Here is a 16,681-nt window from a genome sequence, read left to right as displayed (position 1 = left end):
AAAGATATGAGAAAGTAAGAAATTGATTACACAAGTCACACAAGAACTTACTTGAGCCACGCACAAGCATAGAAAGTGCAGAAAGACCCAAAGACGGAATGGCCCTCGGTCCTGGGAAGCAATAGCCATGTTCACCACCTCTCTGGCTAATCCACGAGCTACACTGCACTGCCTGTTGCCCCTGGTGGATTTTTAGACTCACAGGACATATAAAATGATCTCCATCAGCACCCTAGCTCTCCACCCCCCACCCACAGGTCTGCAAAGCAAAAGCCCTGGGACACCAACAGCAAAGGTAAACCAGCAGCTGGAGGCTTCTATTTCTTCTGTTTATGAATGGTCCTGGAGGAGGGTCACCAGGATTGGAGGAAACCTGGAGGCTGGGGCGAGGCAGGATAGAATGACAACAGTCCCCTTTAACCCTTTCTGCAGAAGCAACCTCAGTTTGGAGCAACTACAAAAATGGTCCTTGGCTTCTACAGCTTTACCACAGCTGTCCTGGGCATTCAGCTTCACCTTCAGCTTTACTGAGAATGACAAATGAAAACTACCAGGGATAAGCTTTACGGAGGAAAAAATGGCACACATAGGGAATATTCTGTGCAATTGGACAGATGTGCTGAGCATTCAGAAGAGAACACCAAATATCAGCCAAGGGGGATGGCAAAGTGATTCCTGAAAGACTGGCTGGGGGTTGGGGTTTAAGCTTTCTATATGACTTAAGTGCATCAGGTGAATAAAGATATGTAGCTAACTCCTTAAGAGTTAAGAGAGGGCAGCAATTAGAAATGTAAAGGAAGGGGTGGAAGAGGAAAGTGCGCTAGCTTTACCCGGACTGGAAGTTCATGGCAAGTTTCTCTTCTGGGTCTCAGAGGGTCACAATGAATCAGCAACCACTGGAGTTCAAACTAGAGAAAGACAAAACAACGTTCAGTTCCTTTTAAACAGAAATATGAATGCATGAACATCGCTAAAAGCCCACCTTGATCATTGTTTGGCTTAAAGCGAAGTTCCCAATAGGTCATCTCCTCGGTGAAGTCATCCTTGAACTTCTAGTTCCTCCCCACTAAATTTTATTAGTCTTCACTTTGAATGTGTATATGGTTGGATGTGTACATGTGAATTCTTCTTTGGAAAGTAAGTTCCTTGAGGACAGGAACCATTTTTATTTTTGTTTTTACATTGGAGAGTAGTTGCTTATAAAATGCTAGCTGGTAACTAATTTACCTCCAGGACCTACAGCAGCATTTATAAATACTTGTTAAGTGATTATAATGCTTACTATCACACAGAGGCAACCTTGGGTTCTCAAAGACTATGCCTGCACCAAGCATCTTTGGCAGGTCCTACCTAAGTGAAAAGACCATAGTCCTAGCAATATAGACCAGTTCAAGTACAATTACCCCTTCCACATCATGATTTTCCCCATCACTCCATAAACTCCTCAACATGGAAGGGATAAGTTTCAATTGTTCAATGATGAAGAGAGCCATCTACACCGAAAGAGAGGATCATGGGAACTGAGTGTGGACCACAACATAGCATTCTCACTCTCTCTGTTGTTGTTTGCTTGCAGTTTGTTTTCTTTCTTAGTTGTTTTTCTTCCTTCTTAATCCGATTTTTCTTGTGCAACAAGATAACTGTACAAATGTGTATACATATATTGGACTTAACATATATTTAACATTTTTAACATGTATTGGATTACTTGCCATCTAGGGGAGGGGATGGGGGAAGGAAGGGATAATTTGGAATAGAAGGTTTGCAAAGGTCAATGTTGAAAAATTACCATGTATATGTTTTGTAAATAAACAACTTTAATTTAAAAAAACATGGAACAGATAACTGTAAATTCATTGAGAATCAGCAACTGAAAGTCAGTCATGATGTAATGAACTGGGTAACCACAGTAATTATTATTGAATATTATTTATTATTGAAGGAACATGATCTTCATTGGAAGAGGAAGTACACAATCTCCATCACCTTTTCATAAATCTCTGGTCAGCATAAGAAATTAAAGAGTAGTTTTTTGGGAAGTTTTGCTGGAATCACAGATGACAATATAGAAAAAGTTTAGAAATTCAGAAATGCATGAAATATATTTATAGTATTGCATAATATTAATGTTTTGTCATATGCCATAATAATTCAGACTGCTGTGATACAAAAAGAGGGCTAAAAATTTTACATGGGTTTTCCAGATCATGGAAACACCACACTCTTTAAATCCCTCAACATGGAAAGGATAACTGTAAATTCATTGAGAATCAACAACTGAAGGTCAGTCACCATGTGATGAACTGATTAACTACAGCAATTATTACTGAGAGGGCATGATCTCATTGGGAGAGGAAGTATACAGAGATGAAATTCTATAATGAAATTAATGAAATGTGAAGTAAAGACATAGCAAGTATCATTAAATTAGGATCAAATAATATAATGGAGAGTTCATTATATGAAGTAGCGCAAAAGCTATTTTGATGATTATAAGCTAACTTGACCTGAGCAAATTGGATAGTATAGAGCAATAGTGTCCAATTCAAATAGAAATGGAGGTCATACACAAGGATCCCTGCAGACCTCATTTTGTCTTAAAAGAATATATATTAATATTATATATGTTTTATTATAATCTAGTTGTGACCCCAAAGAGACAAGTTTGACATCTTTGGTATAAACCATGTACTTGAATGAAAGAATTTATCCTTTCATACATGTAAATAAAACTTCTCTGTCCAGGAACCCCAAATTCTGGATATCTTAATGGCTAGTTGACTTGCCAAAGGGGCACAGAAAGTTATATTCCACTCCTGCTCCCTTCAAATAGAACAGGAAAGAACATCTGTACATAGTGGATGCTCTTATCATGAAGATAGAAAATGCTCCCAAACAGCAATGACAGAAAGGTAGTAACTTGGGATGTGTGTAAAAGCAGAACTAGGACCCTAGGTTAAGAACCTTTGACTCATATATTTAGTAAATTGCCTAGAGTGATGTGACATTTAAGGTGAGTAGAGCATAAGAAATCTAAGTACCAAGAAAAGTTGGAGAAGCATCATTCATGCTGGAATGATGAACCCTTAGAATCTAAGAGATCAAAAAGAAGGGAACAGCAAGGTCCAATGGGATGTGAGTTATGGAGTCAGGAAAATAATTTTTTAAAAAAGAAGATTTAAACAAAGCTTAATCTCATCCAGTTGGCAAAAGCTTTTTTTTCCCAAAACAATTGGGGACTAGTAATCAAAAGACAGAGGCAGTTAGATAGCTTAATAGATGGACCCTAGGGAAGTCAGTTAACTTCTGTTTACTTCAGTCCATTGGAAAAGGAAACAGTAAGTCATTCCAGTATTTTTGCCAAGAAAACACTATGGATGGAGGATCATGAAGAGTCAAACACTACTAAACAGTAACACATCCTCTCCCTCTAACACAGCCATACCAAGTTGTCACTTTGCTCTTACCCCTGAAATTAATTTTTTTATCACTTTATCACTATAGATTTTGCATTTATTTATTGTTTCTATATATATTGCCCCATCTCCTCCCACCCCCAAGAGGAAGCTTCTTGAGGGCAGGGGCTGCTATGCTTTGGTTTTTGTCAGTGCATATCCTCGAGCACCTAAGACATTGTTTTGCATGTGGCAGGAGTTTTAGGGTTTGCTGAACTGAATTGTGGAGGAAAGAAATTGAAAGTAGGGAATGAGCAAAATAATGGGAAGAATGTTGAGATACGACCCAGAAAAGCACTAAAGCAGTAAAGAAGGGGAAGGAGGAAGATTTGAGAGTCACCAGAAAAAAACTATAAAAAGGTATTATCATCCTCAACTGTATTTTTTGTGAGGAGACTTCTTCATAGGCACTTCAAACCAGATAAATTTGTGTTACTGAGTAAATAAATTCTATTGGTACTTGAAAGCCTTCTGGCAAACCACCAGATCATAAATCCAGACACATTAGGCTTTTTTCTTCCATTCAAGGACAATATTTCCTCCTCTAAAAATCGATATTATTAGACCTTCTAAATCTAGAGAGGGGCTAAATTACTGTCTTATTACATCTGGGAAGATATTCTAGGTCATATGACTGGATATCAAGTTATGTGGGCAGACAAAAATCAAGAAACATAATGTCCAAGGTCCTTCACTCTTGATCATTTGCAGAGAGAGTTTTCTACTGAGAAAGACTTCAGTCTGCCTGTGACTCTGTAGATGTCTTAGGAAATCTGAGGCTCAGAGAGGATTACTAATTAACCCTGGCCACACAGTTAATAAATGTCAGAAGAGGGATTTGAACTTCTGCTTGTATAATTCTAAGCTGAGCAGTCTATCCATTACACTACATTGCCTCCATCATTAAAGTCAAGAGATTAAAATGAGTCCTATGAAAAGCTAGTATAGCTTACTGTATATATTGGTGATCTGGAAGCCAGAAAGGCATTTCAGTCACTTCTAGTCTTACCTTTTAGATATACTAGCTGTATGAGCTAGACAAGTTTCTCAATTTCATAGCCCTGAAAGCAATTTAGTAAATGAGTCAGGGATTCTTAACCTAGAGTCCTTAATCCCCTAAGGTGTCTATTAACAGATATCAGGGTAGGCTGGAATGTCTATGAACATGAAGGAGGGGAAAATTACATCTTTTTTCTTTCCCTCCAACTTGGAACTGAAATTTAGCATTTCCTCCTTATGAATTCAGACCACAAACATTAATCTCAGAAGGGGATTCATATCACAAGTCTGCCAAAGGGCACATGATACAAAAAAAGGTTAAGAACCCCTGTTATAAGTTGAAGAGAAGGTGTCAACCTGCATTGGTAGAGAAAGCCCAAATAATTCCCTATACCAATGAAATTACAAGTCGAGTCTCTATCCCTTATTCCGTGAGTAAAGAGGTCATAGGACAATAAAAGAGGCTATTTATACTTCATTAAAGTAATTTGCATACAGATAACTCACATCTTCAGATAAATATAATATTTCTCTTTTTAAAAATCTATTTGCATTATAATCACCTTAGAAGCTTTAATTATATGATTAACCAAGAAACCTCCATCCTTTCTGTTTGGGCTTTTCTTTAGAATAATTTCTTGCAAATGGCAAAGCTATTACTTAACATGGTTTTTCTCCAAGTTTGTAATGCTTTTTGGGCAGAGGAGAACATCTGTTTTAATATTCAAAGTACTACTGTGTGGTAGAGTTTAATATAGAATCATACACAAATCTATCTATGAACATAGGTCATGTCTTTCAAATAGACTTTGAACTGAGGATTGATGCACTTATCTGTGTATTAATATAAATACCAACTAAGAATATTAAGAATTTTGTATATACTTAACCTTCAAAGGTATGTTGTATGGATCCCATTTTCCATGTTATGAAGAAAGACTGGTATATATATATACCTCCTCTAGTTTGACATGAACCTCATAAGCAATGACCTGACTTTCCAGGCCAAAGATATAAATTCAGTTCATGACCATGGAACTGAACAAAGCTATCAGAATCATATCCCTCTCATGAGAAAAGATGGCAGAAGCTCATTTAACTAAGAATAAGGAGACTGAGTTTTAGCCATTCATTTGTTCACTCACTCATGCAAAAGCTATTATTCATTAAATGCCTACTACAGGAACAGAACTGTGCTAGGTACTGAGGGAATACAAGAACCATTTGTTACAGTGTCTGCACCTTAGGAGCTTACAGTCTAAGAAAGATGACATTTATATAACTATGCCATCAAATTATTTGGTTAGTCAGTTATAAGAAATAATATCAAAACATCCAACATAACTGCAAACTATCTTTACAACCTTAATTCATGCTACTTTCTCTTTCAGAGGCTAAAGCTCTAGGCCTGGAGTCAAAGTCTGAGTTGAAATCCAGTCTCACACACTCACCAGATTGTAACCCTGGGCAAATCATTACAATAACAAACAAACAAAAAAGAAAATCTTTTGCCTCAGTTTCCTTTTCTGTAAAATGAAGAAAATATGGCTCCTACTCCCCAGGATTATTATCAATCAGTAATCGTCTATTAAGTTCCTACTAGGTGCCAGACACTCTACTTGATTCCTTCCTTCCTTAGCACACAGTATGCTCCAGTCATCCCCATAATATAAATGCCTCCACACATTCATTCATGGAAATCTGAACATGACCAGAAGGAATTCTTTTCTCATTTCCCTTTTTCAAAGTCTCTTTTCACCAGAGGTCAACTCAGGATCACCTTTTTTGTGGTCTTTGTGATTTTACCTCCTCAAGTCTCTTAGAACACTCTGTGTGTGTGTGTGTGTGTCTCCTTTGCTCTCCTAGCACAATATCCTGAATTCTAAGTACATGGCATATCCCTCTAGTAAAGGAGGATTCTTAACCTTTTTTTAATATTTTGGACCCTTTTGGCAGCCTGGTAAGATCTCTGGATCTCTTCTCAGAATAATTTCTTTGAGAACATAAAATAAAATACATATGATTACAAAGAAACACTATATTGAAATTATATAATTTTTCATTCATGTTTATTGACCCCTCCATCCTGAAATGTATCCATGGATCCCTTCAGGTAGGATATCTGTGGATCCCAGATTGAGACTCCATTCTAGTAGAATGTAAACTCCTTAAGGGCAGGGATTTTGCCATTTTTCTTCTTTCTATCTCCACTATCTTGGATATAGTTGGTGAAAATGTAAAAAAAAATTGTGAATTAAAATTGTGAGAAATAATTGATATATTTTGGGGGAAAATGAATATGGAAGATGAAGGAGGAACAGAAATAAAGACACCTATGACATGACTAGTGCTCATTGACTAGGAAAATTGTGGAACTCAGCAAAAAGAGGGAAGTCAAGAAAAGGTGATGGTTTAGGGAAAGGCATCTTGCTTTAGTCTGAAATTCTGTGGTTAACTAGTTTTGTAGTCCTGGGAAAATCACTTACTTCTTCATGACTCAGTTTGCTCATTTGTAAGATAGAAAAGTTTAGAGTTAGATAAGCTCTAATATCCCTTTCAGATTTAAAAGTTCTATAATAGCTAATAATAATAATTTGTATTTGCTATGTGCCAACCACTATGCTAAGCAATTTTAATGTGAAAATATTTTACTTTTTTAATGTTTTATTTAATTTTTAATTTATGAAATAAAACCACATTTCCATACCATAGAATAATTTTTAAAAGATGATTGTACATGAAATTGCAAATCTTTTATATACAACTTGCCATTTCTTTTAAATATATAATAAAGATATTATACACATTTCTTTTCCCCTCTCCTATCTACCCTAGAACTGGCTACCATTAGACATAAATATGTGTGTGTGTGTGTGTGTGTGTGTGTGTGTGTGTGTATATATATCTGTGCTATTACTATCCTTACTTCACAGATAAGGAAGGCAGGCTATGTGACTTGTCCAAGGTCACATAGCTAGTGTTTAAGAACAAACTTGAATTCAGTACTCTATCTACTGCTCCACCTAGATTCCATAACTCTGGCTAAAACTCTATTAGCATCCAACTGTTCTAAACAAACAAAAACAAATAATAAAAGAGAGGGGAAAGTAAGCTTGTATAAAATTCCCTTTAAATCCATTTATGTTCCATGAAAATAGAAAACTAATAAACATCAACTTTTTAATTTTTCACCAGTTTGGATAAGTCATGAGTCAATTAAAAAAACAACAACTATTTTCTGTCAAAGTTACATCAAAAACAAATTAAATCAGTGTTTAGTTTTGTATTTAGACTAGCCTATAACATCATTTTAAAAAGTTCTTTCCATGTAAATCTGCTGCATGAGAATGATACCTCACTAATTTTATTGCCCTCTAGTGGACAATAGGAGAGAGTATTGTCCTATAATACACAATTCTGGCCTCAAAAGAGTTCTCTCAGCATGCCTTTGGGGAAGAAAAAAATCCAATCACATTATGCAGAAATGTCACAAACAATCTCCTCCATGTGGATCATATAAAAGTCTATAAATACTACAATCACGGTTTTTGTATCAATTCCAAAGTCCCAAGTAAAAGACTTTTCTTGTTCAAGTCGTTTCAGTCATGTCCAACTCTTCATGACCCCATTTGGAGTTTTCTTGGCAAAAACAAATTTGGAGTTTTTCTTGTCTTATTTTACAGATGAAGAAACTGAGACCATTAAGAAGAAATGACTGTCAAAGGTCACACAGTTAGTGTCTAAGGCTATATTTGAACTCAGGCCTTTCAAACTCCAGGTACAGCACTCCATCCAGTGGATGGACAGCAAGTCTATCCAGACCACATGGCTGCCCTCAGAAGTAATAATTTAGGAGCATAGCCCTACTGTGTTCTGGGCACTGGGTTAAGCACTGTGCAAATATGATTTCATTTCTCCCTCACAACAGCCTTACAATGTAGGTGATATTATTAGCATTCCTATTTACAGAAACCGAGGCAAGCAGAGATTATTGATTTACCCAGAGTCATACAGCAAGGAAATCCCTCAGATCAAATTTGTACTCAAGTCTTCCTGGAACTCCATGCATTGTACTATCTATGAGAGACTATTCTAACCACAATCTTGAAACTGATTTCCCCATACTAATATGCTTGAGAAATTAATCTAATTGTTTGATATTGTATCAACATCACATATAGCTGAGGATAAAAAATTGTCATCCTTGGAATCAGGAAGACTGAATCCTGTATGTTTGACATACAGGCAAATAATAACTCTCAGTATCAAGACCATAATAGTAATAGAGAGGTAGCTGATCTGTCCCACTGAAAAGATTTCCATATTAGAGAATCATCTCTATTAATGAAATCATAGTTCCAGACCAAGACAAAACCAAAATAAAGTTTTAAAAGGTAGCTATTTTCTCCTTCCAACAATGTATCCATCCCTTGCTTTATGGTAAAAAAAAATTCTAAAACAAGCATGTACTCTTATAGATAAGTTTAATAAAGGTAATTGAAGAGCCCTGTATTTGGAATACACCTTTAAAATATTATATTTATCGCAGGATGGTTGGTAACACAGTGTAACGAGTTTCAAGTCAGGAAGACTCATCTTTGTGGGGCTTTTACTAGCTGCGTGACTCTCGGTGGTCACTTAAGCCTGTTTGCCTCAGTTTCCTCTTTTGTACAATGAGAGTCCCAGAGAAGGAAAAAAACAAACCACACCAGTATCTCTGCCAAGAAAACTCCAGATGGGATTACAGATGTTGTACATGACTGATATGAGTGAACAATAGCAACATTATTTGTCTACCCAGTCAGGTTTGCTTAGATCATACTTAGGGGAATAAAAGAATAGTCTATGAGTCATATGTTCTCAAGGAACTTTTGTCCTCATCAAACATGCACCAAATCCTCAGCATAGATCCTTGAAAAAGCAGAGAGGCGAATTTTGTTTTCTAATAGAATTGTACCCAATAACTTACCTCAACAATCACAGTGACAATTCACAATAAAGAATCTGTCGTAAAATAACATCTTTTTATGAGGTGCTGCCAAGAATTCAAGTTGTTTTATTTTTTTTTCAGCAGGATAAATGGTGCCATCATAAAATATGTGCACAAAGAAGAATAGGAAATATGGGATTTATTTCTTTAAAAATCAAAGTAAGCAATATATTACAACAACACATTGAAAGAAAATATGAAGTGTTCTGAGGCCACTAAATAACTATGAATGATGAAGCAGCATTGAGGCGCTATACCATATGAGCAAATATATTGAAAGGTTTATGAAAAACCGCTTGAAATTGGTTTCCTTTTCCAATTTAAGAAAAGGAAAAAAGGACAAAAGATAGGCAAGGGAAAATCATGGACTAGAATAATATAAATGAGTCTTTTAGCATTAGGAGCCCATCAAGTGTTGTTTTCTATTGCATTTTTTATGATGCTGTTATCAGGGCTCATTTCTGACAGCTGAAGACACCTTTAGAACAGAAGCTTTGCTTTTGATTTATGTTACTGAAGAAAAAGCACAGTTGCACCTCTTTCAGAATATATTGAATTACTGTCATGTGTCAGAGAAGCAAATTCCATGCAGCAAATTTTTAAAAGGATATTCTCTGTTATTCTTATTCTAATATTGTTCTCCATTTTAATTTAAATTTTCTAACCTAGAAATATTGAATATTCATTATCTCCAAGTATGAGAATGAGTAGATTGGGAATTATGACTCATATCTTATAGGGATCTCAGAATATTTGGAAATCAGTAATCATTAACCTTCTTTCCATTAATAAGAATGGTACAAAAGATGTCATTACATCTTGAAATAAATTCAAGCTAACAAGCAGTCATTTAAAAAAATAGCTAATCACTTTCAACTTCAGCTGAATTGAAACAATATCCTCAAATTCTAATTTCCAAAGTATATAATTATATTAATCTTTGCAGTGTAATTTTTTTAAACACAAAGCATCTTCATATGCATGATTTCATTTGATTCTCACAACAATCATGTAAGATAGGTAGGTATGTCAGCTAGATATGTATTTTATTGATATGGAAAGTAAAAATCACTGAATGCAAAACCTGTCCAAGATCATAGGTTCACAGATTTAGAGCTACAACAGACCTTAGAAGGACACCTAATCCAACTTCTCAATTTCACAAATGAAAAAACTGAAGCCCAGAAAGATTCATAAGATTAAAGGCTTAGAGCAGAGATGCATAAGATTTTAAAGATAAAATTCTTTTTTTCAAAAAAGAGAAGAAAGGAAGGAGAAAGAAGAAGAAGAAGAAGAAGAAGAAGAAGAAGAAGAAGAAGAAGAAGAAGAAGAAGAAGAAGAAGAAGAAGAAGAAGAAGAAGAAGAAGAAGAAAGAAGGAGAAGAAGAAGAAGAAGAAGAAGAAGAAGAAGAAGAAGAAAGAAGGAGAAGAAGAAGAAGAAGATGAAGAAGAAGAAGAAGAAGAAGAAGAAGAAGAAGAAGAAGAAGAAGAAGAAAGAAGGAGAAGAAGAAGAAGAAAGAAGGAGAAGAAGAAGAAGAAGAAGAAGAAGAAGAAAGAAGGAGAAGAAGAAGAAGAAGAAGAAGAAGAAGAAGAAGAAGAAGAAAGAAGGAGAAGAAGAAAGAAGAAGAAGAAGAAGAAGAAGAAGAAGAAGAAGAAAGAAGGAGAAGAAGAAAGAAGAAGAAGAAGAAGAAGAAAAAGAAGAAGAAAGAAGAAGAAGAAGAAAGAAGAAGAAGAAGAAAAAGAAGAAGAAGAAGAAGAAGAAGAAAGAAGAAGAAGAAGAAGAAGAAGAAGAAGAAGAAGAAGAAGAAGAAGAAGAAGAAGAAGAAGACGAAGAAGAAGAAGAAGAAGAAGAAGAAGAAGAAGAAGAAGAAGAAGAGAGAGGAAGAAGAGAGAGGAGGGGAGGAAGGAAGGAAGGGAGGAAGGGAGGAAGGGAGGAAGTGGCTCTGGCCACTATATAATACTTCTCCATCAAAAAGGATAAAAGCTTAATGAGTAATTTTAAAGAACTTAGTTTGTAAGACCCCTTTAGCAAAGTAAATTTAATATTTAGTTATATCAACATATTTTCATTGAATGGTAGAATCAAAATGTCAAAAATTATTGTTCTCCTGGTCTTATTTTATTACTATCCACTATGCTAGTTAGATATTGGTCAGTATGTAGCTGCCAAAAGCAATAACTATGCCAAAAAAAATTTTTATATTTGTATGGCATTAGTTTACTTAATTTAAAATTAAGTCAACATGTCTATAAATTTCTAGAGTCCCAGCAGCACAACCACATCAAAATTAATGAAAACAAACATATTACCTTCTTTTTGAAAACAGGTTTACTTTTAGGAAATTGGTAGGAAAGCATCACTAGAACATAATTAGTATAATTAATATTTTAATGTATGCTAAAATGAAAATTTGTATATATATATATAATTTTATATACATGTCTACATGTGCATGGAAAGGAAGATGTTTTCTTACAGATATTTGAAAAATATTCATTTTCCATAATGTGATCTAGAAAAAGGCCTATTTTTCCCCCAATTCATTTCAAAATTATAAATCCATCTACTTATAAAACCAATATAGCATTATGTATTATATATAACCAAAAAAAGAGTTTTGAATTAATAAGGGAAATTTTTTAGAGGAAGTAGCATCCATTCTTCCTTGGAGGAAGACAAGGCCAGGAAGAAAATTGTTAGAATTTTAAAGCAGTATATCCTTCATTCCTCTCCAGGAACTATTCCTTACTTTTTGGTCTTTCTTTACACCACTAGGTCACTAGGCCACATAATAATAATAATAATAAAGGAATTTACTGTACTAAAAATGTGTACTGTCCAACTTTATCCAAACCCTTAAACCCTTTTTGTCATCTCTTATGCATTCCCTAACTCACTTTCCACAGTGACTCTTCTAGATTTTTTCTTCTTCCCTCAAATCCCTAAATTGAACCCCATCAATTCTCAGATGATCTTAAAATCTAAAGACACTTTAGACACTAAAACAGTCATGTGTTATGAGCTTCCAGTTTTACTTTCATCCCAACCTCAAAAAATACCTGTTTCTGAACCAGCCCCCTTAGATTCTTATTGTTTCAGATAAGGAAATATTCTTATTTGTCTCTAAAATTAACCTTTTGACCTGATCTTATGATCCTATTCCTTCTGAACACCTAAGCTCCAACACTAACAATATCATTTTATTCCTGCTTTTCCTATCTTTAGCAACTATACATTGGTTCTTTCCTATCTTTATTCAGATGTAATATAGTCCTTGCCTCTCTTAAAAATTTTTCACTTGATCTTACCTCTATCACCTGCCTTTCTGTGGCTTTTGTCGTCAAAATTATCTAGTTAAAATCCATTTAACCAACATTTAAGTACAAGTACATAAAGTACACAAAATATAAATAAATACATAGTACAAGGCATAGAATACACAAAAATGAAAAATATATAATTCCTCTCCTTATGAGTTTTATAATTTAGTAGAATGAGGAAAACTAACATATAACCATGATACAAGGAAGACAGTGAAAAAGAAAAAGGAGATAACTACTATAAGAAATCTGAAGATCATAAGATCATAGATTTAAATCTGAAAAGACTCAGAAACCAACTAATCCAGGGGAAGGTTGGACCACGATCTGGCAATTCAGAAAAAAAATTTCACAGAGGAGGTAGCACCCTCTCTTCCTTGAAGGAAGACAAGACCAGGGGAAAAGCTGTTTAAATTTTAAATAATTGTATCATTCATTTCTCTCCAAGAACGACTTTTTTTCTGTTCTTTCTTTACCAGGCCATAGAAACTTTCTCACTCTGGGTTCACTCTACTTCTAGATTTCTTACCTTTGATCCAGCCTGTGGTTCCTTCTTGTGATTGCCTAGCTCTTCCCCAAACTTCTAGTTAAAAAGAAAACTGGCCAGGAAAGTTATGTCTTCATTTCTTTCTAGTCTTGATTCTCTGAACATTCTCTTCCTTTCTCTCCCTGATCCAGCCTCTCTACCTCCTCTCCAGAATTCCTATCTCACTTTTTAGTTTCCTTTTATGTATTATCTTTCCTCCATTAATATGTAAGTTCCTTGAGGGCAGGAAATGTCTTTCTGCTTGTATTTATATACAAAATCCTTAGTCCAATGCCTAAGACCTAGTAAACACTTAATAAATCCTCACTGAATCTATCAATATGAGATATTACAGATTCATAGAAAGAATGTTCCAGACATAGAGATTATTCGGTAAAAATAGATAAGGTAATGTAATCACTACTAGTCCAATTTGGATGGAATACAGAATGTATAAAGAGAAAATGGATGAACTAAGGCAGGAAAGGTAGATGAAATTGTGAAGAAGCTTAAATATCAGGCTAAGAAATTTGCATCTGATCCTAAAGGCAAAAAGAAATCACTGAAGTTTTTGAAAAGTTTTTGAAAAGGAAAATAACATGATCAAAGCTATGCATTAGAAAGGTTGTTTATTACTTGTGTGAAGAATGGACTAAAGATACTTCGACTAATTGTAACTTAAAAGGATTCATGGTGCATGCTTCGTTCCTCTCAAAAAAGAAGTAATGAACAATAGATGCAAAATAAGATATACTTTGTCAGATGCTGTCAATAGGTTGTTTTATTTTCTTCAGCTCTATGTTTTATAAGGAAGAGTTTTTCAAGGGGTAGGGGTATGAAGAGAGATAATTGAAAGTTACGGGAATGAATAAGCAGAACTAGGAGAGCTGTTATCAGCAACATTGTGCAATAATCAACTGTGAACCACTTAGCTGTTCTCAGCAACACAATGAGCCAAGACAATTCTACAGGATTCAAGATAGAAAATGCTATCCACATCCAGAGAAAGAAATGATGGAATCTGAATGCAAACTGAAGCATAGTATTTTCACTTTATTTTTGGTGGGGGGGGTTTTCATCCTGCTTCTTCTTTTATAATATAACTATTATGGAAATGTTTTACATAATTGCACCTATATCAAATTGCTTATCATCTTAGAGAGGGGTAATGAGAGAAAGCGAAAATTTGGAACTCAAAATTGTTTTTAACAAAAAGAACGTTAAAATTTAATGAAAATGAATGTTTAAATTTACATATAATTGGAAGAAATAAAAGGTATCCATGTAAAAAAAGTTTTAAAAGGAGTTTTTGTTGTTTTTTTAGAGGAGAGTTAGTGTTACACAGGGGATATAACACTGGTCTTAGTATCAGAAATGCCTGTGTTCAAATCTTGTTTCTGAGATACAGATATAAATAAATGTGTATATACACAACACAACACACACACACACACACACACACACACACGAGACTATGAGACCCTGAATAAGTCATTTAATTTAACCTCTTTGTGTTTTCATTTTACAGAGAAGGTGTCAATCTGGATTGAGAAAAGGAATTTTTCACGAGTAGTTCTCTATGCCAATAAAAATCACAGATTGAGGTCTCCAAAAACTATTTTTTTAACATTTAAGAGAATATATTGGAAAAAAAAGACTATAATATTGTATCTAGGATATACTATAACACATTTAACATATATGGGACTGCCTGCCATCTAGGGGAGGGGGTGGAGGGAAGGAGGGAAAATTCAGAATAGAAGTGAGTGCAACGAATAATGTTGTAAAAAAAAATTACCCATGCATATGTACTGTCAAAAAAAGTTATAATTATAAAATTAATAAAAAAAAAGGAAAAAAAGACTATAAGCAGGGAGAACAATTAGAAAGCTGCTTCAATAATTCAAGAAAGAGGTGTCAAAAGGCTAAAGTCTGATGATGTCAATGTAACTGGACAGGACAAAATGGATCTGAGAGATGTTGATAAGGAATAATGAGAGTTTTGCCTTTTGTCTCCATTTCTGTCCTCTCCTTAGTCCCAGCAATAGAGTACTACTTGTTCACTGAACAAACATGAAATAAAAGTTCATTAAGGGAATGTGCTCTTTGGTTTTTATTTTATTTTATTTTATTTCTCTCGTACCTAACATAGTGTGGGGAAGAAAGCAAATCCTTTACAAATTTTTGTTGAATGGAATTGAACTTTTATTAAGCTCTGTGTACATAGCTAACATTCTACTGAAATTACTTTCTTGAAAATAACCAATGACTTCTTTGTTATTAAATCTAATAATTTTTTTCTCTTTACTCATTCTTCTGGATATCTCTCATGCATTTGAAACTGTCAAATAATGGATCATTGAAACTCTCTATTCCCTTTATTATATTTTTCTGGTTCTCTTCCATGTTATTTCTCTGATTCTTTCACTGGGATCTTTTTCTCCTCTTACTCACTAATTATGGGAATTTCTAAAGGCTTAAAATGTGGTCTTTTGTTTTATTTTTCAACACTTCCTTCCTTGGACAACACATCCATTTTCAACTACTACCTCTCTGCCAATGCCTTTCAAATGTATAATTCCAATCTATTTTTTCTCTTAAATTTCCCTCTTATTTTTCTAACAACCTCTTAGATGGTTCTATTTGGTTATTTCAATGCTACCTCAAACTCAATATCTCTAAAACTAACTCTTAAAGTTGATTTTCATTTCCCCATAAAACCAACTTCCCTATTTTGCCAGTGGAAAATCATTGTCTCAGATACAGAAATGTAAAAACTTGAAATCGTTGATGACATCCCTCTAAATTATTTTTCTTACCCAGTCAATTTCTACATCACTGATTTTTCACCAGAAAGTTTCTCATATCCAACCCTTCTTCATTTCCACTGTTGTCATCACAGCTCAGTCTTCATACCATTTCAAGATGCAACCATTGTATTGCCCTCCCACTGATCTTTTCCACTTCACATTCTCACTAATCTTTCTATATTATACACTCCTGATTTTATTTACAACTTAGATGCAGTTCCTGGCTCTATACTTACAAGCTGTGCAATACTGAACAAGTCACAGAGATCTCTCAGTCTCCATTTCCTTATTTCTAAACAAAGACAATTGCATTATGACACAAATATGATGTAAAAATCAAATTATTTGAGAAGCAGCATAAAACTAGATTTAGAGTCAGGAGGACCTGGATTTAATTCTCACATCAGACACTTATAATTATGAGATCCTGCTAATATTCTCTCTGTGCTTCAGTTTTATCATCTACAAATGGGAGGAGGGTTAGATTCTGACTTCTAAGGTCCCCCCTCACTTAAATCCAATTCACTTGCATGTCATGGTATCACTTCCCTGGTGTCATGGCCCTCTTCAAGAACAAAGGA

The 16,681-nt window shown here is 34.6% G+C and overlaps 1 protein-coding gene across 1 annotated transcript in view; it reads right to left on the bottom strand.

Annotated features, from left to right (window-relative positions):
* COL9A1 (collagen type IX alpha 1 chain) overlaps nt 1–16,681 on the bottom strand; it is a 123,629-nt gene that overhangs the window by 90,231 nt on the left and 16,717 nt on the right. Inside the window, 1 exon segment of the mRNA XM_074310574.1 lies at nt 831–908. Within this exon segment, the coding sequence (XP_074166675.1) occupies nt 831–908 (78 nt within the window).

The sequence above is a fragment of the Sminthopsis crassicaudata genome, chromosome 4 (genome assembly GCF_048593235.1).
Source record: "Sminthopsis crassicaudata isolate SCR6 chromosome 4, ASM4859323v1, whole genome shotgun sequence".
Taxonomy (NCBI): Eukaryota; Metazoa; Chordata; class Mammalia; order Dasyuromorphia; family Dasyuridae; genus Sminthopsis; species Sminthopsis crassicaudata.
This window is presented reverse-complemented; position numbering and strand designations above follow the sequence as displayed.